Source organism: Heliangelus exortis, chromosome 1 (assembly GCF_036169615.1).
Source record: "Heliangelus exortis chromosome 1, bHelExo1.hap1, whole genome shotgun sequence".
NCBI lineage: Eukaryota > Metazoa > Chordata > Aves > Apodiformes > Trochilidae > Heliangelus > Heliangelus exortis.
In genome coordinates this window covers 194,932,307-194,954,808 of record NC_092422.1, presented here as the reverse complement: position 1 = coordinate 194,954,808, position 22,502 = coordinate 194,932,307, and the positions used below count along the sequence as shown (strand labels likewise).

The window sequence follows — 22,502 nt, the reverse complement described above, 5'->3', positions numbered from 1 at the left end:
TCTTAGAGGTCTTTTCCAGCCATGAGAATTCTGTGATTTTAGGCAGGTGTAAAGCTACAATACAAGACAAGGCAGGGCCCTTCTGAGGGTAAATTTTCACACCTGAGGCCTAAAATTCCCTGTATCAAACAACCAAGAGTATAAATTAATAATTTAGCTCCATCAGTAAGAACCCTGCTATGGTGGGCAGAAGGGGTAATATTAAGTAGTGAAGTCTCTGGATAAGTTTGGAGCTCTTGATGGTTACTCCTACAGGGGCCAATAGCAGCTGACATTTTTTTATTCTTGGAGGAAATAAAGATTTTATTGTATGCCTTATCTTTACCTTTCCATATCCATACAGCACTTGAGACAACACCACAGAGTCTGTTTCTCTTTAACAAGAACAACAAAAAAATTTAAAAATAGCTAAAGAAGAAAAAAAAAAAAATCTCTGAACTGGCTTAGTACTTGGCAGCTCTCAAAGAGCCTGAGGGTTTTCCTAGCAGTATCCACCAGGGATCAATATTGGGCCCAAAGCTCTTAAAAAATTTTGTGAATGAGGAGGAAGCTGAGATTAAATCCCACAGATAAAATATTCAGTGGTGCAGTGATCAGCTCAGCATTAAGGATGATGAGGACAGAGGGGTTGGATGACTTTGGCTTCTTCAAACAAAACAAATGCAAACTCCTTGGTCTCCTAAGAAGGGCTGTAGGTCAAGCTGGAAAGTGGGAGACACATCCTGGGAAGCAGTGACTGAAGTGGATGTGCAGATCATTTCTTTACATCCTTGCAAAGGGCTTTTCTTTACCCAGAGTGTGGCAGACTCAGTCTGACACCATCCTGCATCCCTGGAGGAGGGGAAAGGACTGAGCCAGTAGTACTGAGCCAGTAGTAATCCTGTTCTGCAGTCAGCTTTGGAGTCTCCTTTTTGAAAAAGAGCACTGAGAGAGAGGAAATGGAGCACTAAAGAGCCACAAAAAATATTTATAGAGAGTGAGGGGATGTGATTGCCTCAAAGAGATTGAAAGGATCTCAGCCTGTTGGTTGATCAGAAGGAATATTGAGGGATGGCTCAATTCACAAGTCTGAGCATCTTTGCAGGGTGGAAACAGCAAGTTTAATGGGCTCTTCAATCTAGAGAAGAAAAATAGAATAATAAACAGTTGTTGCAAGCCTAAGATAGAGGAATTTACATTAAAAGTAAGGAATGTACAAGCTTTTTATGATGTGATTGGGACTAACTGCCCATGAAGTGGAGGCTTGTCCATTTCTTCTCTAAATGGGAGGTCTTTCTCTACCTTTAGCTGGAAGCAGCTTATTTGGTTGAGTATAAGGGTAGATGGGAGAAAGTGAGTGGCCTGTGATGTACAGGAGGTGAGAACAGCTGATCTAATGGTCCCTTCTGACCATAAACACCATGCATTTATATGATCTCTGAATTAAATGTCCTTGAACTCTTTATTTTATGGCCAGATGAATGTCTGAGAAAGCTGGGAAAACACATGTAGTGCTTGCTGCACTTAACCCAGTGAAATATGGGCTGGGATGGAGCAACCTCCATTGCACTGAGCAGGAATTCTGCACTTCAAACCCTCCCCAAACTGAAGTGCTGCATTGAGAGAGCTGGGCTTTGCCAGGAACTTCTTCTCCCTTATTCCAATGCTGAAACAAACCACTGAAATATGGAAAGGCAAATAGATAATGCCTCAAAATAGCTGCCTGGTCGTTGCCTTTTTGGCAGCACTAATTAAGACCCAAATCTTGAGAACGCACTGAGCTCTCACAGCCATCAACTGAGCAGTGAGTAAGTCTGTCTGGTTTTCTCTCCTTTAATAAACTGAGACATATATTTAGCCTGCTTCACATTTTCTCCCTGCATCTTGGTTAACTCTTGACTTGAAACACTCAGTGATGCTGTGGGTGGTGAGTGCTCAGGAGAAGTATTGTAAAAGCCCTGGTGTCAGGGTTTAACACTGGCCCTGCAATTAAACCGAGTAACAGACGCTCTCTATTAATCTCTCTCTCCTCCCTGATAAAGAAAGGAGAGAGAATAAGGGAGAGAGACTGATGGGTTGGGAACTAAACTACACAACTTTAATGAAACAGGAATGGTAAATAGGAAAAAAATTACTAAATATATACAAATATACAAGAAAATGGATACCACATTCCTCCCCCCTTTCCCCCAATAGCTCTCACGTCACCACCGAGGCTGCAGGGCAGCCCTGGGAAAGTCCAGGCTGGAATCCTGGGCTCAGGAGCAGTTGGGAGCTGGAGGCAGGAACACACAGATTCAGGCTGGAATGGATCAGGGCCACAGGCAGACGAACAGACAGGATCCTTCCAGGATGCCGGGTGAAGGAAGGGAGGCAGGAAAGGCAGGAAGGGCAGGCAGCCGGAAGCTGGAAGCGTGGCTTGGCCCTCGTGATCCCTCAAATTTATACTGAGGTTGAGGTATATGGGATGGAATCCTCTGTTTGGTCAATTCTAGCATCTATCTTGTCCGTTCCTCCCCAAAGGAGGGATGCAGGTGGGACCCTCTTTATCCTGCTAGAGGGTAAAATGTTTTCCTCAGAGCTGAGCAGTGTCCTTGGCTCTGCACACCAGTCTCTAGCAGTAACTATAAACATCAAGTGTTATCAGTCCTAGAAACACACACTGTCTGAGAAACTTGCTGTTAATTTCAGCAAGTGCAACTACTTACAAGAGACTTAGCTAAAAGCAAAAGTACAAGACAGAAAATCACCTTTATCCTGGTCCAAACCAGGACACTTGGAAAGTCCCAGTTTTCTGCATCTAGGCTGGGTTAGTAAACATTTCCTGCAGCTGAGGAGCAAGCAAAGGTTATCATGGCTCTCCCCACCTCAGATCTTCAGTTTTGGGGTTGCAGATTAACTGGAGTGACCTCAGAACTCTTCGACTGGTGCTATCACTCCAGCCCATGCTGCCTGTGGCGGGAGCTGCTGTCAGCTGAGATTTGATGGCGCTGGGTGGAGAAAGAGTTCTAAAAGGAGGCAGTGATGAGAAGGGAGGGGTTGAAGGTGTGTGTGGGGGTATCAGGGAACAAAACAAATACCCCTTTTTTGTGGCAAAGAGAAGTGTGTCCTCTGAGGAGCTGTGTGATGCTCAGTACCCTCATGGCATGAAAAGCAATCGAGTGCACACAGCTTTATGTGTTACCTCCTGTCATCAAGGAGTTTTAATCAGGGGTTAAGCTGATGTGGTTTTTTCTTTTACATCTGAGATGAGCCTGAGGGATATTCACAGCCATGTGCCTCAAGCTGAGAGGTAGCAATAGCTTAATAGATTTTTGAGGATGTAGTCAGTGCCTGAGAGTCCAGGGAGAAGAAAGGTGGTAAAGGCTACATAAAAAGATGACCTAGACCACCAGGCAGCCTCTCCTTTTGCCCAGTATTTGGATCAGAAAGGTAAATAAATGGTCAAAAGAGAAAGAGAAGCAAGATGATTAGAGGCATGAAGTGATTTAGTGTGAGGGTGACACTTGGCTGTGAGGGTGACAAAGCACTGGAAGAGGCTGCCCAGAGAGGTTGTGGGGTCTCCTTTGGAGGCAATCAAAGCCCACCTGGATGAATTCATGTGTAATGTGCTCTGGGCCATCTTGCTTTAGCAGGGAGGATGGACAAGAGATGATCTCTAGAGGTCCTTTCCAACTCTGATTTTTTTTTTTGGGAGGTGGGGGTGACTGAAGAAGCAGAAACTCATCAGCTTGAGGAGAGGTGATCTGGAGTGTATGGTTCAGATTGGTGAAATTATGACTGTCAGAAGGAGATGGATAAGAAGTGACTGTTCACCACCTCTGCAAATACAAGAATTACAGGGCATGAAATTAAACCATCGAAAATCAAGTCCTGAACGAAGCAGAGGAGTTGATTCCCTCAAGCAGTGGGCTCTGGAATTGTGAAACTCCCTGCCAGAGCATGCTGTGGGTGCAAAAAATCAAGGCTAAACTAAAAAACAAAATAAAAATCTGTTCAGGTTTTGGAACAGAGACACAGAAGACTCAGAAGTTTCTCTGAATGAAATAACCAAAGTCTGGGTAGATATCATAAATTCTTACCCTGATTTTTTCCTTAGTGCCACGAGGCTGTGGCTGAAGACAAGGAACTGGGCTGTGTGAAAAGTTGATACCAACAAGCACAGCTGGTTTTATGGGCAATTCCAGGGAATTTTAAGTCAGATCACAGCTGAAGAAAAGGGCATTTTTCAAATCATCTGCCATGGTTTCTGCAGCTTGTCCTAGGGCCCTGCACAAGGGAATTAGATCAACATGATCAGTCCTTCATGAAGTCCATGGGCCTTCAAAGATTGAAGGTAGAAAGCCAAAAGTGGCTGGAGACAGAGCTGAAGCACAGATCCTCCAGGCACTGGCGTGAAAATATTGTAACCCAGGGTATAAAAGGGTGTAAAAGTGGGATTGGGGGATAGGATTAAATCAATGGGAGCTGACAACAAGGAGATCTGAGAGGGATGCTAGAGGTGAATCTGTCTGCAGGAAGATGCTCATTGGTAACTGAGGATGAGGATGGGAACAGCTGGAAAGATGGTGGAAAGTAACCATCACCATAAGCAACAATGATTAACTTCTCCCTGGGTGTTTTAACTTGTTCATGCCTCCACCAGGAGCTTTTGAGCAATGCTGGACTTTGAGAAGGCCTTTGCAGGGACATAAATTCCATTCCAGATCTCAATTAAATCTATAGATAGTCTATAGATCCTGGGTAATGATCTATCAGATGTGCTTCAGTGACCACACAGATCCAGCTCTCATTAAACCTGGACCTGGCCCCACATTAATTGTGACATGAAACTCTCTACTTGGACACCTGTTGAACACAAATATTTAGCCAAACCTCGTTTCTTTTACAGTTTGCAGACTGAAATATTTGACTGTGGGATAAAGATTTAGTGGAAAACAAGTCAGGGGGGTTCAGAAGCTACCTGGACCTGGCAGGGACAAGTTCAGATTGAATATTGCTGGCAGGGAAAGTTGACCAGAACTGATGGTTTGCAAGGTGGGTAAGAAGATGACTGGATTCTACAGAGTTGGATAAAATCCTTTGAAACTCCTTCCATACCTTCAAGCTGATGAACTGTGATTTTTTCAAGGGACAAATAATAAATTTCTAATTTCCTAGTAAATTTCTGGCCTTCTATAGAGAGAATATCAGCATGCTGGTGGGATGCACTTGCCCAGCTCAGGAAAGGTTTGGCATTCCTGGTAAGGAAAACTAAGAGTGAATTCAGAGGAAAACTGAATGAAATTCATCCCTGAAACCACTGGACAGACAGTCTCCAATCCCAGGAGCTTTGCTCCCAGCAGGATGTCCCTGGTTTCTCCTCCAACACTGATGATTTGGGGCAAAGAGTCAGCATGACTTGATAGACTTCTTCAAAAAAAGGACAGCACAGGGTTTGGGGTGAGCAGTTGGGAAGGAGGAACCCAGCAAACCTTGGAGAAAAGGACTGGGATAGACTTTGTTATCTGACTGCCTGTTTCTTTGTAAATAAAAGCAGAACTGAGAGCAGGGATGAGTTTGGACACAGCACTGCATTTATGGGACAGATGATGCAAAGCACTTTTCCAGACACAGTCCATCTCATCAGAGATCTTTTGGGATCCTGGAACAATCTTCTAACTTTGCAGCCCCTTGGGTTTCCTCTGCCACTGTCTTAGTAATTAAAGAAAATGGGGTTTGTGTTGTGAGTGGGTGCTTTAATTAGGAAGAAGGGAGAGAAAAATTAATTATGGCATCAATGTGGGATTCACCTCACCTGATGGTACTGTGAACATTGTAAATTTTTTCCTCTGACCTGGCTGTCCAGATCCCTTTATATTCAGTAGACAGACACATCCAGGGAGTGATTTCTCTCCTCTCTAGATAGACATCTAAAACAGAGCAGGCAAATCCTGCAAAAGGTGTCTCCTCCAACAGAACCTGGGTTTCTAGCTGAGATGGAGGCTCTGATGTTGCGGACAGACTTTGGTGAGGGGGCAACCCCCTTGCTCTGCATATCCCCTTTCCTGGGGCATCCCCTTTCCTGGGGCTGCTCCCCACAAGCATCAAGGTTTACAGACTTAGTTTTTCCTGCCAAGGGAGATGTGGAGAAGAGAACTGCAGTGCAAGGGGTGCAAAGAAAATTACTGGGATGTGGGAACAACACCAGGAAAGTCACTAGTGGTGTCCCCCAGGGATCAGTGTCAGGCCCAGTTCTGTTTAATATCTTTATTGATGATTTAGATGAGGGGATTGAGTCCATCATCAGCAAATTTGCAGATGACACTAAGCTGGGGGGAAGTGTGGATCAGCTGGAAGGCAGGAGGGCTCTGCAGAGGGACCTGGACAGACTGGAGAGTTGGGCTGATTCCAACGGGATGAGGTTCAACATTCCAAGTGCCGGGTCCTGCACTTTGGCCACAACAACCCCATGGGGAGCTCCAGGCTGGGCACAGAGTGGCAGAAAGGGAGCTGGGAGTCTGGATTGCCAGGAAGCTGAAGAGGAGGCAGCAGTGTGCCCAGGTGGCCAAGAAGGCCAATGGCATCCTGGGCTGGCTCAGGAACAGCGTGGCCAGCAGGTCCAGGGAAGGGATTCTGCCCCTGTGCTCAGCTCTGGGGAGGCCACAGCTTGAGTCCTGTGTCCAGTTCTGGGCCCCTCAGCTCAGGAAGGAGATTGAGGTGCTGGAGCAGGTCCAAAGGAGGCAACTGGGCTGGTGAAGGGATCCAGCACAGATCCTGTGAGGAGAGGCTGAGGGAGCTGGGGGTGTTGAGGCTGGAGAAGAGGAGGCTCAGGGGAGACCTCATCACTCTCTCCAACTCCCTGAAAGGAGGTTGGAGCCAGGGGGGGGTTGGGCTCTTTTCCCAGGCAACTCTCAGCAAGACAAGAGGGCACAAGAGGTCTCAAGTTGTGCCAGGGGAGGTTTAGGTTGGACATTAGAAAGAATTTCTTTCTGGAGAGGGTGATCAGACATTGGAATGGGCTGCCCAGGGAAGGGGTGGATTCTCCATCCCTGGAGATATTTCAGAAGAGCCTGGATGTGGCACTCAGTGCCATGGGCTGGGAACTGCAGTGGGAGTGGATCAAGGGTTGGACTTGATGATCTCTGAGGTCCCTTCCAACCCAACCAATTCTATGATTCTATGATTGTATGATAGTGAGAGCATCTGATGGGAACTGATATCTCTCAGTCTTACCTTAAAGGATTCTATTGACACAGAGGCTGTGGGCATCAGATCTTTCTGTAGCTGTCCTTGTTTTGCCTCTGTTAGTGTGAGGGGGGTGGGATGGTGGGATTTGCTCTGGCAATGCTCAGATGTGCCAGGGAAGGGAAGAGGAAAGGAGGACAAGCATCACACAAGCAGCTGGAAGTAGGAAGCTGTTTGTGAACAAGTCTATTTGGACAGGTAATTTACCCTGTCACCCAGTGGGACACTCACCCCCCACCCCCTCCCAGTTTAATTATTGTGTCATTTGTCGTTGACAGCTACTGCTGCTTCCAATTAGCTCTCTCTAATTAAAGCCTCCAGTTTTCCAAGTGTGTGAGCATGGATTTACTGGGAAGAGTGTGACAAGGAAGAGGAAGAGCTTGGGGATGTCTGATGAGAAATGACATTCCCAGTCCCAGTGGGACTGGCAAGTTATTTACTTATGATGCTGCAGCAGTAGGCTGGAATCAAACCCAGATGCTCATCTCTATCCCACAGGAGCATCTCCTCTCCCACCAGTTTTAAAACTGGTCCAGTTTCACAACTGGTCCAGTTTCTTCCCATTATAACTAAGATGTGCTTCAGCTCCCTGGACTTTTCTGTGTTGCTTTTTTTTGCTGAGTTTGCAGGTCAGGTGGATAAAGCACAGAGGCTCAAGCAAGACAGAGGAATTCTAGGTCTGTAATTCAGGCCAAATGAAAATTGGCATCCTGGGAACCCATGCAGGTGACTGAACATCCTCACTGCCTCTGCTAAGGGTGCAGAATCTTGTTCCATCAGTGGTCTTTTAGGTGATTTCTGCCTCGCTCTATTGAATCAACTGTATTATCCTGAACACTCTATTCAAGGCTTTGAAATCAAATAATCTCTTTCCTCAATCTTTCTGCAGTTTTTCAGGGCTGGCTGAGTCTTGAAAGACAGCAGCATTCACAGAACCCACATGGCTTGACAGAGTCACTGTTCAGGGTTTGGGAAGTGTATCTTTTGACTGGTGGAAAGGAAATTGGCTACTTAAGATGCCTTTTTGGACATTTAAATTAACTTAGTCCATCAGACTGAATAAATCCCACTGCTGTATTAACATCCAATTATAAAAGCAGAGATTGAGCAATGATTCACATTTTGACCAGAATGTTGGCAGTTTAAGGGAAAAAAAAAAAAAAAAAGTATATTGAAATAAAAAAGTCAGAAAATGAGAGCCAGAAAATTATGACTGAGCACATAACAGGAGCTTTTGTGAATATATATAGTGGCAGAAGCAGAAGCCAAATTTCTAACAGGATTAGCTTTTACTGTCTATCAGATCCAAAAAACCTCAATCATTTTGTTTTAAATGACTTTCTGGAAGTCATTCACACTAGAAATGGAGGGTGGAAGTGAGGCTGGGAGCTGGAGAAGCTGCTGTTTGCAATTGAGGCTGGACCAGAAATGCTCCATCCCCGGTGGGTTGTGAAAAGCCCTGAAGTCAAACATAGTAGGTGAGCTCAGAACCTAACAGCAGTTGATTTTGCCAGGTTTTTGAAGGTGTCCTTGTGAGCTAGAAAGTCATGGATTATTTCTTTGGGGACTGGTGACTGAATGTGTTGATGAAATGAAATATTTCTTCAAATCCTGCTGTAACTATGGCAGCTGGGCCTACTGCCCTTGTGAAGGACACCAGAGTCACTCACCACGTGTCCTACCCTGGCTCTGGGATTTGCATCTAAAATCAGGGAGCAGGAGAGAGCCTCGATGGTGAAGTTGCCTGAGAGATAGAGGTCCTGACCCTTTGGTTCCCCCTGGTGAAACAAGGTGCTAGTGGTGAGGTTTCTGGGGATTTTCACAGCCTCCACTGCATGTCAGTGACTTTGGCAATCCCATAGATGTTCTGGAAATGCTGCCTACCTTGGAGATGAGCAAAAATCATCCCCCCTCTGGTCTGCTACAAGAGCCTTGGAAGCAAAGCAGCTCCTGGATGTCCATCAAGTGTGTGGACTGGGTCCTATAGGAACCATAATTTGTTCAGTATTTCAATGAACTCAAAGACTAAATACGTTGTACTTAATAACTTGGTGTCCAAGGGTCAGGTCTTCCCTGGGCTTCTTGCATGAACTTGCTCAGAAGCCTCATGCCCACATCTTCAAAGTTGTTTAGGTAGCATGAGACCTCACTTTCAGCTTTTGTTCATAAAAAGGAGAGATGTGTTCCATCACATAGGGGTTATCAGCCCTTAAAACAACAGCCACCTCTTCTTACATCCACAGATTCCTCCAGCTCACTGAGACCAAAATACCAGTAAAGCTGTGACCACTGCAGAAATATCAATGACTTTTACCTGGCTGAAACTGCCACAAAATCAAGGATACTTTCTGTTTATCCTGTCTGCTGGAACCATGATTATGTTTGTTGCAAAATGTTGACTCCAGGTTCCACCATTGGCACAGGAACTCACAGAGGCTGGGAAATGACCTTAAAAAGCTTGTGAGACTTTCAAGGATGGAGAAGGAGCAATCAGAGTCTGGTTTAAAATGGAGATTTTAACCTTCAGTGCTTGTCTGGTCCCTTCATCCCAGGGAATGATGGCAAGGCACTGTAATTTGGAGGCTGCAGGGACTTTTCTTTTTTTCAGATATTTTTGGGGAAGCATAAAAAGCTGAGTGCTCCCAGGAGGCATGGTCAGTTCTCAAAACTTTCAACTCAGAAAGCTGAGCTGAATTAATTACAGTTTATGTTGCAAAGGAAAATAAGACCTCTGATGTGCCTTATTTGCTTGATATTCTTGTTCTTTTCAGCTGCCGACCCTAGGTGGCTTTCCTTTTAGTCACAGCTCCTTTGGTTTCTTTGTAGTTTCTTTCTTTATTAATTAGAAGGTCTGACACTTACAGCCCAAGACATTTATCAGCGTGGTGCAATTTTAATTAATCTCACAATAAAGCTATTTGGGGTGAAAGGTGTCACAGAGCAGGAGTAAGGCATAACAATGCAAATGGTGACATGGGACACCTACTACTCTGGTGTGCTTGATGGGATGTGGGATGTAGCTTGGTGCAAGCTCCTACTGCTCTCTGAAACAGAAACTCAAGCAAGGTGTGCTCCTACACATACTACAAACTATATCCTAGAGGGACCCAGTACCCTAAATACACTGAAAAGGAAGAATTTCTACAAAGATGATCTGAATTCCCAGTAGGTTCCTCCTGGCTCTGAAAGGAGCTTGTATATATTTGATGGCTAATTAAATAATGATACCTACAGAGACCACTTTTTAGCTGTTCTTTTTTGTAGCAATTTGCCAAGAAATAGCAAATTTCAGTCCTCCAGGACTTCTTTACCTGTATCATGGACACAAGTGGATTATGACTTGGAATATTCAAACTCAACACCACTAAATACTGGAAAGAGGATGTGCAGCTCCAAACTTCTTAACCAAGGCTCACTTCTATAAGACAGATGTAAACCAACTCCCAAAAGGAGGCTCAGAAAAACTACCTACAGTTAATGAGGATTAATCAAGCTGCACCATATGCTAAACTGAGGGTACTTTGGACAGGAACTGCACAGCTACAATCCCAACTCTTTTCACAAATTTCTAATTACAAGTAGTTGCAAGTACTCTGATCTTCACAGTGCAGCCATGGCCAAGCTGGATGTGATCAAGGAAAGATAATTCACAAGATATTTTTCTGACATAGCAGCTGGGAATGCCCAAGACAATAAATTGTCTTGTCTTCTTGTAAAAAAACTTGTCTTTTTGGAAGCTGGATACAAAACAGACTATTGGGTTCAAAATAAGTGTAACTGGGTGAAATCCTGGAGCATACAATTTATCCCTGATGACCTGAAGTTCAAGGAAGGTGGAAAAAATTCATTCATGACCAAGCCATCTTTTTTTGACACTTTTTAATGATTACAGAAGCTGGAAAGACTCAGTTCCATTTTTTTTTTTTTTGGTCTGTGGTCTGTCCTGATTCTGTTCGTATGTCCGTGGCAATAGATTCAATTTGAGAAAGCTGGATTTGTGTTGGGGTTTTTTTAGGGATGTTTCTTTCTTTGTTTTTTTTATAGACTCCTTTTGAAGTTGGATAGTTGTTGGAGTTGGTTTCTTTGGGTGATTTGACACAGGCAATGGTGCCATGGTAAATAAATCCCATCATATTTCTGTCTGAAGTTTTCTAAAGCTCCTGCCACCTGCCAGAGGTAAAAATACAGTTGTTCAGCTTTTGTTCATAGACCATCAGCTATCATGTAGGGTGTCTGTAAAGGGGTCAGGAAGGCAATTTCTGATACAAACAGAAAAGGTCTTTGTAAATAGCTGCAATTTGCCCTGATATATATTTATATATAAAAACCAGTTCCAAGTTCATTTACAGATGCAATCAGGATGAATCTTGATCTGTCACCTCGCAGCTCCAACTCTCCTGAATATTGCACCAAATAAAAAATTGTCACTAGGATCCTGGTGCATTCCCTTGTCATTTATCATGAGTAACTGTTCTGCAGTTTATAGCTGGCAGTTCTCAGTGGTGTTTCATCAGGGTAATGCCACACTACATCATCTGAAGGAATAAACTCTCCCTGCTGACACGAGCTGGGGGGAAGGCCCTGGCAATTGACTGCATTTCATAGAACCTCTCTGAAGTTTATTCAGTGGAAAAGAGACTCTCAGGTCATTGGGCCCAAATTGCATGTTTGGCTTCAAAAAGAAGTAAGGGGCTCACAAAACCTGGTAGGAATCAAAAGCCTTTGGTCTGTAAGGCAGGAGGTCAGGACAGGACATTCCTTCTGTCTTTGAAATCTCTGTCTGAAATACTTCAATTAAAAGGGGAAAAAAGAAATAAAAAAATAACAAAATGCAATATTTTGACAGTAGGTGGGTGTTTCAAGTCCACCTGTAAAGCCTTCTGAGATGCAGTCAGCTCATGCAATCCCCAGGCTGGCAGTATTCATCCTTTTCCTGCTGGGAGAAGCATGGGATGGGACAGGAATGGTTGGAAAGATGCAAAAGGAATGGAGGGAGAGTGGAGTTAATGCTCTCCTGGGACCACTTTTGGTGTTGTGGGAGGTCTTGGGAGGGAGGAGACAAAATCATTACAAAACCAAGTTCTCCCAGGAAGCCAGAAATCAACAGGTCCACAACCAGTGTTATGGAAAATATTGTAGTGTAGGAAAGCATTGAGATGAAGTGAATTTTAAGCTGTTGCAGAAGATCCCACATTTAATTGTCTCAAGGTACCAGGTCAGCACAGCCTGTGCTCAGCCTGCCTGATTTGCTGCTTCCCTGTGAAAATCTCCTATGAGGTTCCCTGGCAATGAGATGTGAAGGGCCACTGGGAAGAGGAGAAAGCCACAGGGAAGGTGCTGATCTCAACAGAGATTGCACCAACTTTTGTGCAGATCTGGACAGGAGTTTTACCAAGACTGAACTCTGGAGCATCCTGCAGCCTTATTCCTCTGTCTGTTCCAAGCTTGCTGAGCTCCCTCTGGAAAGACAGGCTCCAAGGGGAGAGGACAGAGGAGGTGACCCCTCCATCAAGTCATTATGGGCATGGCAGAGCCTGACAGGTTGTCCCTTTTCCTTCTGCAGCTCACTCGGGTGCCCGTGGAGTCGTGCAGCCAGTACGAGACCTGCAGCGAATGCTTGGGCTCTGGGGACCCTCACTGTGGATGGTGTGTTCTTCACAACATGTAAGTACCTGCTGGTGTTTGCCACCATCCCAACCTTGCTTTTTCCCCCCAACCATCTCCCCTCCATGGCTGTGGTAACAAAAGGCAGGAATGCAAAATACTTTCTTGGTCCAAGGTGAGTCAATGGGTCACCCAGGTACCTCCAGCAAGGGCTCTGGGACTTGTTGGGGGAGAATTTAACTGAGAGCATTTTTTGGAAGATAATGGAATAGAAGGTTGGTAGAGACTCATCAGATCTTCTCAGTCACTTGATTCACAGTCTGGTGACTGCACCAGGAAAAGCAGATGTCCACCCTTATGTGCTTTGTGTCAAACCCTCCAGCAGCTCTTCTCTGGGTGACAATTGCTGTCTGGTTTCCATCACTTAAAGCAGTCTGGCTCTATCAGCTTCTCTCAGCACCTCCAACTTTCCACTGCTGACCTGAACCTCCCTTCTTCCAGATCCCCATTTCCCTTAGAGAGGAAGCCATGCCCTGTAAGCATCATGGTGTCCACTTCAAGGTAGAGTTCAAGGGGACCTTGTGGTTTGGATGCTGACACAGGGAAAATGTTGGCCCTGAAGTTGAGTGTTTCTCCTGTGTGGGTCAACTCAGCTGTGTCAAATGAGCACAAATGAACCAAACTCTTAATTTGGTTTATCTGACCAGGGTGCTGAGCCAAATTATCTGTATCCATATCCTTCAGCTTCTGCATAAGAGGCCAAGAAGGTGACTCAGTTCAAGATTTTATTATTCAACAGTACTGTCTTATCCAGCACTGGATCCAGTTGTCCTCAGGACTCAGAGATCTGTTCATTGGCTTTGTTTTCTGTTTTCTTTTAAATGAGTCTATTGATCTTGAAGTTTTCTCTCTTCAGCCATCAGTGCTACTGATCTCCTCCTGCTAAAGCTGTGGAGAAGGAGGTGTCAGGTTGGCTGAGCTCCTGGCTGTGAGTGGCAGGGTGGTCTCATTTGCCAAAAACCTCTCAGCAGAACCAGTGGCTGGAAATTGCACTGGATTTGTCCAACCAAACATCTCCAGCTGAAGTTAGGGAGTCAGGAAGAAGTTCTTCACCATGAGGATGGTGAGAGACTGGAACAGGTTGCCCAGTGAGGTGGTGGAAGCCCCATCCCTGGAAGATTTCAGGACAGGCTGGATGGGACTCTGAGCAACCTGATCTGGTGGGAGGTGTCCCTGCCCATGGCAGGGGGATTGGAACTATAAGAATAGGACCTGGGAATCTGACAGGAAGCTGAACATGAGCCAGCAGTGTGCCCAGGTGGCCAAGAAGGCCAATGGAATTCTGGGCTGGATCAAGAACAGCGTGGCCAGCAGGTCCAGGGAAGGGATTCTGCCCCTGTGCTCAGCTCTGGGGAGGCCACAGCTTGAGTCCTGTGTCCAGTTCTGGGCCCCTCAGCTCAGGAAGGAGATTGAGGTGCTGGAGCAGGTCCAAAGGAGGCAACTGGGCTGGCGAAGGGATGCAGCACAGATCCTGTGAGGAGAGGCTGAGGGAGCTGGGGGTGTTGAGGCTGGAGAAGAGGAGGCTCAGGGGAGACCTCATCACTCTCTCCAACTCCCTGAAAGGAGGTTGGAGCCAGGGGGGGGTTGGGCTCTTTTCCCAGGCAACTCTCAGCAAGACAAGAGGGCACAAGAGGTCTCAAGTTGTGCCAGGGGAGGTTTAGGTTGGAGATTAGAAAGAATTTCTTTATGGAGAGGGTGATCAGCCATTGGAATGGGCTGCCCAGGGAAGGGGTGGATTCTACATCCTTGGAGGGTTTTAAGAAGGGACTGAATGTGGCACTCAGTGCCATGGGCTGGGCACCACAGTGGCAGTAGATCAAGTGTTGCACTTGTTGATCTCAGAGGTCCTTTCCAACCAGGCTGATTCTATTTTTCTATGACCTTTAAGGTCCCTTCCAAGCCTGAAACTTCTATGATTCTGTGAACAGTTTTGGGGAAGGGATGGAGGAGGCAATCAGGCTGTCCAAGAGTGGTGCCTGCAACGAGATTGCCAATGGGTGTAGCCATGCCTGCCACTAAACTTTCTCCTCCAGGATAAACCATCAAGACAAACTGTGGTAGACTGGGAGATCGGTGACATCTGCCAAAGGTGACATTTGCCCCCTACCCCTCCTTTTGGGTCTCTCTTATTTTGGGCTTGGCACGTCCAGACCCTCATTTCCAAGCTACCCTCAGCTCCTGAGAAGCCTGGGGATGCCTGGGGACAGCTCTCCATCCATCTTCTCACAGTGGAGCTGGGCTGTCTGTTGGGAGGGCAGCGTGCCAGGACTCAGGAATCGATTTCCACGGCTCCACTGTCCTAACCTTACACCGAGAAACTCGAGTCTGCTGAGAGAGAAAGAGACAGACAGACCCACAGACGGCTGCAGGAGAAAGGAGGGGAGAGGAGGGTTGGGGGAAAGAAGGAGGGGGGGGGAGATTGATTGCTTTCTGCCCCAACAAGAGGAGAGATGATATAGAGCAGGTCACAGGAGCTTTTCATCTTGGTATCTTTACCCCTGATCTTGTCCCCCCGCTGGAGCTCAGCTCCCCTCCCAGGCTCTGTTCAAGCCTCTTTAGGCAGTGATGAATCATTTAGTTGGTATAAATTGAAAATGTGGAGCTGGGTTGCTGTGTAGGTCTCCAGGGGAGGGGATAAGGGGCCAGGGTGGGGAGGAGGGGGAGGAACCAGGCTGAAAAGCTGATCGCTGGCACGGCGGCGCTCGGTGCTTGGTCGCAAGGTCGAAGCAATGTCAGCAGCCTGAGGAGGGGCTGCAGAGAGGGAGAAAGAGCAGAGGAAAAGTTTTCACACTTGGAAAAGACCCCTAGAGATCACTGTGTCCAGCTGTCAACATCCCCCCTGAATAAAATAGATGTATCAATATCTGTATCACCCACTAGAGTATGTCCTGAAGAGCTCCATCTACACGGTTTTTAAATACCTCCAGGGATGGTGACTCCACCACCTCCCTGGGCAGCTTGTTCCAACACCTGGCTACTTTCTCAGTAAAGAAATTCTTCCTCAAATTCAGTCTGAAGTCCCCTGGTGCAACTTCAGGCCCTTTCCTCTGGTCCCATCATTGTTCACTTCAGAGAAGAGCCCAGCACCCACCTCCCTACAACCTCCTTTCAGGGAGTTGTAGAGAGCAATAAAGTCTCCTCTCAGCCTCCTCCAAACCAAACATTCCCAATTCCCTCAGCCTCTCCTCATAGAGTTTGTCCTCCAGACCCTTCCCCAGCTTGGTTGCCCTTCTCTGAACTCATTCCAGCACCTCAATGTCCTTCTTGTAGTGAGGGACCCAGAACTGAACACAGCTCTCCATGGTTGAATACAGGGCCATGATCCCATGGGTGCTACCAACCTCTCGTGGTGGAAAGAAGTCCAGATCCAGTTCAGAGAACTCAGGAGAAGGGATTTCAGCTAAGTCAGCATCACACCACTTTGCTGACTATTCATAAGGGGGTCAGCACTCAAGGTGCAGTCTCACCAGGGCTGAGTACAAGGGCACCATCCCTGCCCTTCTCCTGATGGCCACATTGATACAGGCCAGGATGCTGGTGGCTTTCTTGGCCACCTGGGCACTCTGCTGGCTCATATTCAGCTGGCTGTCAACCAGCACCCCCAGGTCCTTTTGTCCCTGGAAGTTTTCCAACCACTCCTCCCCAAGCCTGTAGCATCGCATGGGGGTTTTGCCACTGATTTTTCTGCAAGCTTGAAATGAATTGTAGCTTCCTCCTGAGTCAGATGCAGAAATGTCCAAAGGTGACATCTAATGTCTGACCACCCCTCTAAAACCCCCAGCAAGCTTCTTCTGTCTTCATCCCTATCCAAGCCATCCCACTCCTCTCCCCCTCATGCTCAGTGCTAAGGGATGCTCTTTGCCCCCTGAACCCTTCAGCAGCTGAATCCCTGCCTGCCCCAGCACCAGCTCCAGAGCAGAGAGATCAGAAGCACTGATCCATGTTCATGTGGTTACCACACAAGTTTTCAGCACTGCACGGTGTCTCTGGGCCATGCTTTGCACCCCAGCTACCAGCAGGATGAGGATTTGGGGCAGAAGAGCACCAGAATCCCTGGAGGGAGAGGCCAAACTTCATAAAGGGGAATTATTCTGACCTTGCTGGGTGCAGCAGGGACCTGTCCCAAGCTCTGTTGTTGCTAGCTGCCACTTGGAATTTATCTGGGCTGCCTCATTTCATCCTCATGTAGCCCCCATCTAATTCTGGGATGGAGAGCTGAATATTCCCAATCTGTCCTTAAGGGAGGATGCAGCCCCTGAGATCTGTCCTTGCTGTTATGGGGACTCTTTGTTCCTAGTTTCCAATCACAGAGGCAAATGGTCCCATTTCCTAGGATAATTTTTTTTTTCTTCAGCTCATAGTGGGCAAATGATTGTGATTTTCTTAATAATAAACATTATTTAGAAGGGCTGCTACCTTTTAGGGATTGCAGACTGATTTATTTAGACCTCAGAAGTTCCTGCTTTGGGATTTTATTTCAAGTTGCAGTAAATTGCCTAAAAATTTCAATGTAAAAAGTCATTTTGAGCTGAAGCATTACTTCCCTCCCCCCCCCTTTTTTTTTTTTTTTTTTTTATTCTTCATTAAAATGAAACATATGGGCATCTGTGATTTTTTTTCTCCCCCAGCAGTTTTTCCCAGCTCTGGAGACTGAGCAAAGCAAACCTGTCAACAAACAGTTTTGGTTTGGAGGAGCTGACATTTGCTGCAAAGCAAAGAGGGTTTGGTTAAGCATTCTCAGTCTGTCCTGCTCCAGAGGTAGCAGAGGCAGGAACTGTCACTCCTCTCCTCTCTGCACTCCTCTGCTCATCTGTGAGCTGCACGTGTCCTTTGTGTCTCCTTTTTGCACCCTAAAACCTCACTTAAAGGACATGAGATGGCTCTTTTGGATTTGCAACCCAATGGATGAGGATGTGCCAGGAGGGGCTTCCCTACTCCTGATCCATGGGAATAGGATGTAGTGGCCTCCTGTAGGCATCCTCACCCCATGAAGGAGCAACAAGAGAAAACTTTTCCATATGGGCCACCTTCCAGCCACCTTCCTGGCTCCCTTTGGTGGGCTCTGAGTTAACCAAGGGATGACCAAAATTTGGGACACACCATTTCTCAGAGTGGTTTAACTGGAACAACAGAGATGGTGTTTATGAGACACTTAAAAAGCCATATGAGAGGGTTTTTTTTTTTGCTTCCCCACCAAAGCACAGCCATGTTCAGAGGGGTTTTTTCTGTCCTACTCCAGTATCTCTGAAGTTGCCCTCCACGTCCTCTGCTTCTCCAGCTCTTCCCATCTTCCTTGGAGCTGTGGGATGCTTGGGGACCCAGTTCTCATTTCTGGCAAAATAAGGATGAGGAGGAAAAAAAAAAAAAAAAAAAGGCACTTAAACAAGTTGTTTTCTAGGGAGTGAGGGATTGGTGTGGAGGGGGAGGGAGGTTTGATATCCAAGCTCAGACTCATTGCCAGACCAGAAAAAAAAAAAAAAAAAAAAAAAAGAAAAAGTTCCAAAGTGCAGCTCCCGCTGTCTGGGCTCAGCAGGTAACCTGATGCCATGCTGCTTGCAGAGCCTCATTGATCGTCCCTGGCTTTAACTTTCTTGGTCAAAGTCTTCTGAATCACTAGAGAGTCTCGGGTAACCTAAGCTGCCTACAGATACTGCAATAAGACCTTTTTTTGAAGGGTCTTTTTCTTGCTTGACTTTCTGCCGTCTGAAAGACTGGGACTGTCTTTCAGGCTGAGGGTTGTTTTTTTCTTTCTTTTCCCCTTCAACTCCTCTCTTTTCCTTCCCAGGCTTTTTCCTCCACTTGCACAGGGGAGGGAAGACATCCCAAGTGCTGCCTGGAGAAGGGGCACAGGGCAGGGGACCCAGGAGGACAGAACATCACACCCTGTCCTGTGTCACCTTGAGCCCTACCAGTCAGAAAAAAGTGATTTACTGATTCCTGCATGGGCTTGGGATCCTATAGACTCTCAGTTTCCATAACAAGAAACCCAGGTCTCAGCTGGCCCTCTTTTTCCCTCCCGGTGTTGATACATCCCAAGGTGCAAAGCAGAGACCCTTCAGTGACTGGCAGATGTTTTGCATTGTCCTGGCAATCATAGCTGGGACCTTTTTTATGCAGATTAAAATCTCTGTCTATCCATCCCTGCCCTAGCACAGTCTTGCCTTCAAATACCTGGGAGAACCTCTACATTTCAGAGGTTCAGAAATTTGTCCCTGTCTCCCTAAAAGTGGATCAGCCAAAGAACAAAATGACTCCCAGCTCAAATCCTGCATTGCCTTGGAAATTTGTAGCTGGCTGGGCTGATCTTCTCCATCAAGAGTGTTCAGTCCTCCTGAGCTACCGAGGGACATTTCTCATTGCAAGAGGAGGTTGCCACTAAGATGCTGCTGCTGCACAGTGGGGGGAAAACCTAAAAGATGGAGGGTGAAAAATAATGCCAGGGATTTTGAAACCTTTCATTTGGTTTGAAGTCTCTCTGATGGGTAGATTGGCAGTGTCAGTGATGGCAAAGGGAGGAGTGAACCAGCTCTCAAGACACCTCCTCTCCAAACAAGGTTTGGTTTTAATTCCTCCCTGGTCACAGCTGGTGCTCAGCCAGCCCCACACATGGCCTTTGAACCTCTCCATCTCATAGCAAAGGCAAACAGAATCACCTTCCCACAATCAGCTTTGGCAGGGAGGGTCCCTACTCCTTCTCAGGTAGTTATTGAAACTGGAGATGGCATTTCAGCCTTCCCACAGAGGGGAGAACACAGCAGGGGGGGGTCCCGTGGAGTGACATTGGCCAATTAAACATTCTGCATTGAGCCTGGGGAATCTTTAATCTGTCTGCTGAGGTCTAGCTAAAGCAGCCATCATTTCACACCTGGGCGTTTTCCTCTCCTTTGGAGCAGAGGAAATAGCCCCAAATTGTGACAGCTCTGCAATGGTCTTTTGAAATGAGATCGGGGCTCTTAGGCCAGAGAGCAGGAGGGAATTCTTGGGATGGGGAGCATGGCTATTGATGGTGAGAAAGCCCCGAGTGAAACAGATTCTCCTGGGAATCCCATTTCACTACAGATGGGTGATGACACTGAATAAACCACTCTGAACCAGCCCTGGCCCTTAGAGCAGAGCAGCCATTCATAGAATCATAGAATTTTCAGGGTTGGAAGGGACCTTTAAGATCATCTAATTCCAACCCCACTGCCATGGGCAGGAACACCTCCAACCAGATCAGGTTGCCCAGAGCCCCATCCAGCCTGGCCTTAAAAACTTATTGGAATGGGGCTTCCACCACCTCTCTGGGTAACCTGTGCCAGTGTCTCATCACCCTCATGGTGAAGAAATTCTTCCTAATATCTAACCTAAATCTCCCCTCCTTTAGAGGACTGCAAAGCTGACCCAGTGCTGTCTCTCCACCTTTTATGTCCAGCACTGCTGATGTCCTTTCATTCCTTAGATGTCCCTTTTAGGAGGACTTTTGCTGCTCTTGTCTACCTAGAAGTGCAGGGCAGAGCTGTGTCCTTCAGAGGTTTGATTATCTTGGTGGCCATGCCTGCCTGAGGCAACTTGGGGACAGAACTGGGCACCCTGGGCTGTAAGACACAGGCATGTGGTAAATGTGTTTTGATAACAACCTTCTTCCTTGATGAGCTTATTTTGCTGGAGGGCAGTGGGGAGGTGGAGGAAGATAATTAGTTTGTGCACTGAGTTCCAGCAGAAGCTTCCTCCTGATGCAGCTCTCTGAGTTAGGTGTCCTACTTGGGATTTTGTCTCCACCATGGAAACATTAAGAGCTCAGGTTTGGCCTTGCAAGAAATTCAGCCTTTTGCAGAGAAAGATCTCTGGGGTATCTTCTTTTTGATAAGAGAAAAACAGCACACAGTCTGCTTGGGCTAGGAGGTGTGTTTCCTGCTAGGAGAAAGGGGTAAGGATGCTCAGTGGGATCTGTGGGGCTTCCAAAGAACTTTTTAGATTCTGGTTCCCTCTTTTTCATCATCTCAGCATTGCTCTTGCTCTGGGACACTACACACTGGTGGGCAGCATAGCAAGATATCCTACAGGGCATATCTAGGGTAAGAGCTGTGGAGGGAAGAGGGACAGGGGAGAGCTGCCTGACCACCCTGCTCTGCTTTGTAAACTTGTCAGGTGTGTCTTGAAGCTGAGATGCAAAGTTACAGGGGCTGCCACAGGGAAGGAGTTGACCTTGACTTTGATTATACTGGAGGTTGACAGAGCCACCAAGGAGACTTAGATATGGAGTGGTAACATAAGGACTTAATTAAGGTGCCTAAACACAGATGTATGGGGAATCTACCAGAAGAATTTGAAATCCAGCTGCTTGTTTTTTATACAAGGAATTCAGTTCAGTTACTCAGCCATGCTCTCTGCTGCAACTGCAGCATCTGGAGTCTCTGAGATGTTCACCTCCAGCTGGAAAATATGAGAGAGATTCTCCTAGAGACCCATTCCCTCTGGGAGATATGTTGGGAACCAGCTGGAGTCTTGAGGACACCTCAAGTGGCATTACACCCCTGTGTGTGGGCAAGAAAAAGGAGCCCAGACCCAACTTGGGATGTCCTCTCCATACATCTAAATACCAAAAACCAGGTCTGGGGGTTGCAGCTTGACCAGTGACACCCCTCCCATTAATTTTAAAGTCTTTCAAGGTCCTAATTTGCAAAAAAAAGCAGGGCGAGGGGTTCCTGCAAGGCTGTGCCATGCTCAAGAGTAGATTCAGTGAATGTCATCACATATGGATGGCTGGGGAAATTTGGTCTCTGTTACTGTGGTGGTTGTTGGGAGTTTCTTTCTGTCTTGCTGTCAGATGCTCCTGGATGTCCCTGCATCTGTCAAGGTGGGCAAGTGACACTCTTGTCTCAGCAACCAGTGATGAGAAGGAGTTTTCCTTCCTCTGAGGAGAAGGACACGGGGGTGATGGTGGACCAGGAGCTTAACATGAGCCATCAGTGTGTGCTTACAGCCTGGAAACCAACTCTGTTCTGGGCTGCATCAAAACAAATATGGCCAGCAGGTCAAGGGAGGGGATTCTCCCCCTCTGCTCTGCTCTGCTGAGACCCCACCTGGAGCTCTGTGTCCAGCTCTGGAGTCCCCAACAGCAGAAGGACACAGAGCTCCTGGAAGGTGTCCAGAGCAGAGCCACTCAAATGCTCAGAGGGCTGAGCACCTCCCTGGGAAGCCAGGCTGAGGGATTGGGGTTGTTCAGCCTGGAGAAGAGGAGGCTCCCAGGGGACCTTAGAGCAACCTTCCAATATCTGAAGGGGCTCCAAGAAAGCTGGGGGAGGGCTTTGGACACAGGGGGGTAGGGAGAGGAGAAGGGAAATGGGTTAAAACTGGAAGTGAGGAGAATTAATTAGATATTAGGAAGAAATTCTTTACTATGAGGGTGGTGAGACCCTGGCACGGGTTTCCCAAGGAATTTGTGGCTGCCCCATCCCTGGCAGTGTCTCAGGTCAGGTTGGATGGGGCTTGGAGCCCCCTGGGCTGGTGGGAGGTGTCCCTGCTCATGCAAGGGGTCGGAACTGGATGAGCTTTGAGGTCTCTTCCAACCCAAACCATTCCATGATTCTGAGCACACTTACTGCAAGGCAAGGTTATAGGAGGGAATTACCCTCTTTCCAGGTTTTTTC

The 22,502-nt window shown here is 46.9% G+C and overlaps 1 protein-coding gene across 2 annotated transcripts in view; it reads left to right on the top strand.

Annotated features, from left to right (window-relative positions):
* The window catches only part of PLXNA4 (plexin A4), a 504,022-nt gene that overhangs the window by 327,909 nt on the left and 153,611 nt on the right, over window positions 1-22,502 (top strand). For both annotated transcript variants that reach the window (XM_071734217.1, XM_071734218.1), the window contains exon 5: window positions 12,770-12,870. In XM_071734217.1, the coding sequence (XP_071590318.1) occupies window positions 12,770-12,870 (101 nt within the window). The remainder of the gene's footprint in view (window positions 1-12,769; window positions 12,871-22,502) is intronic.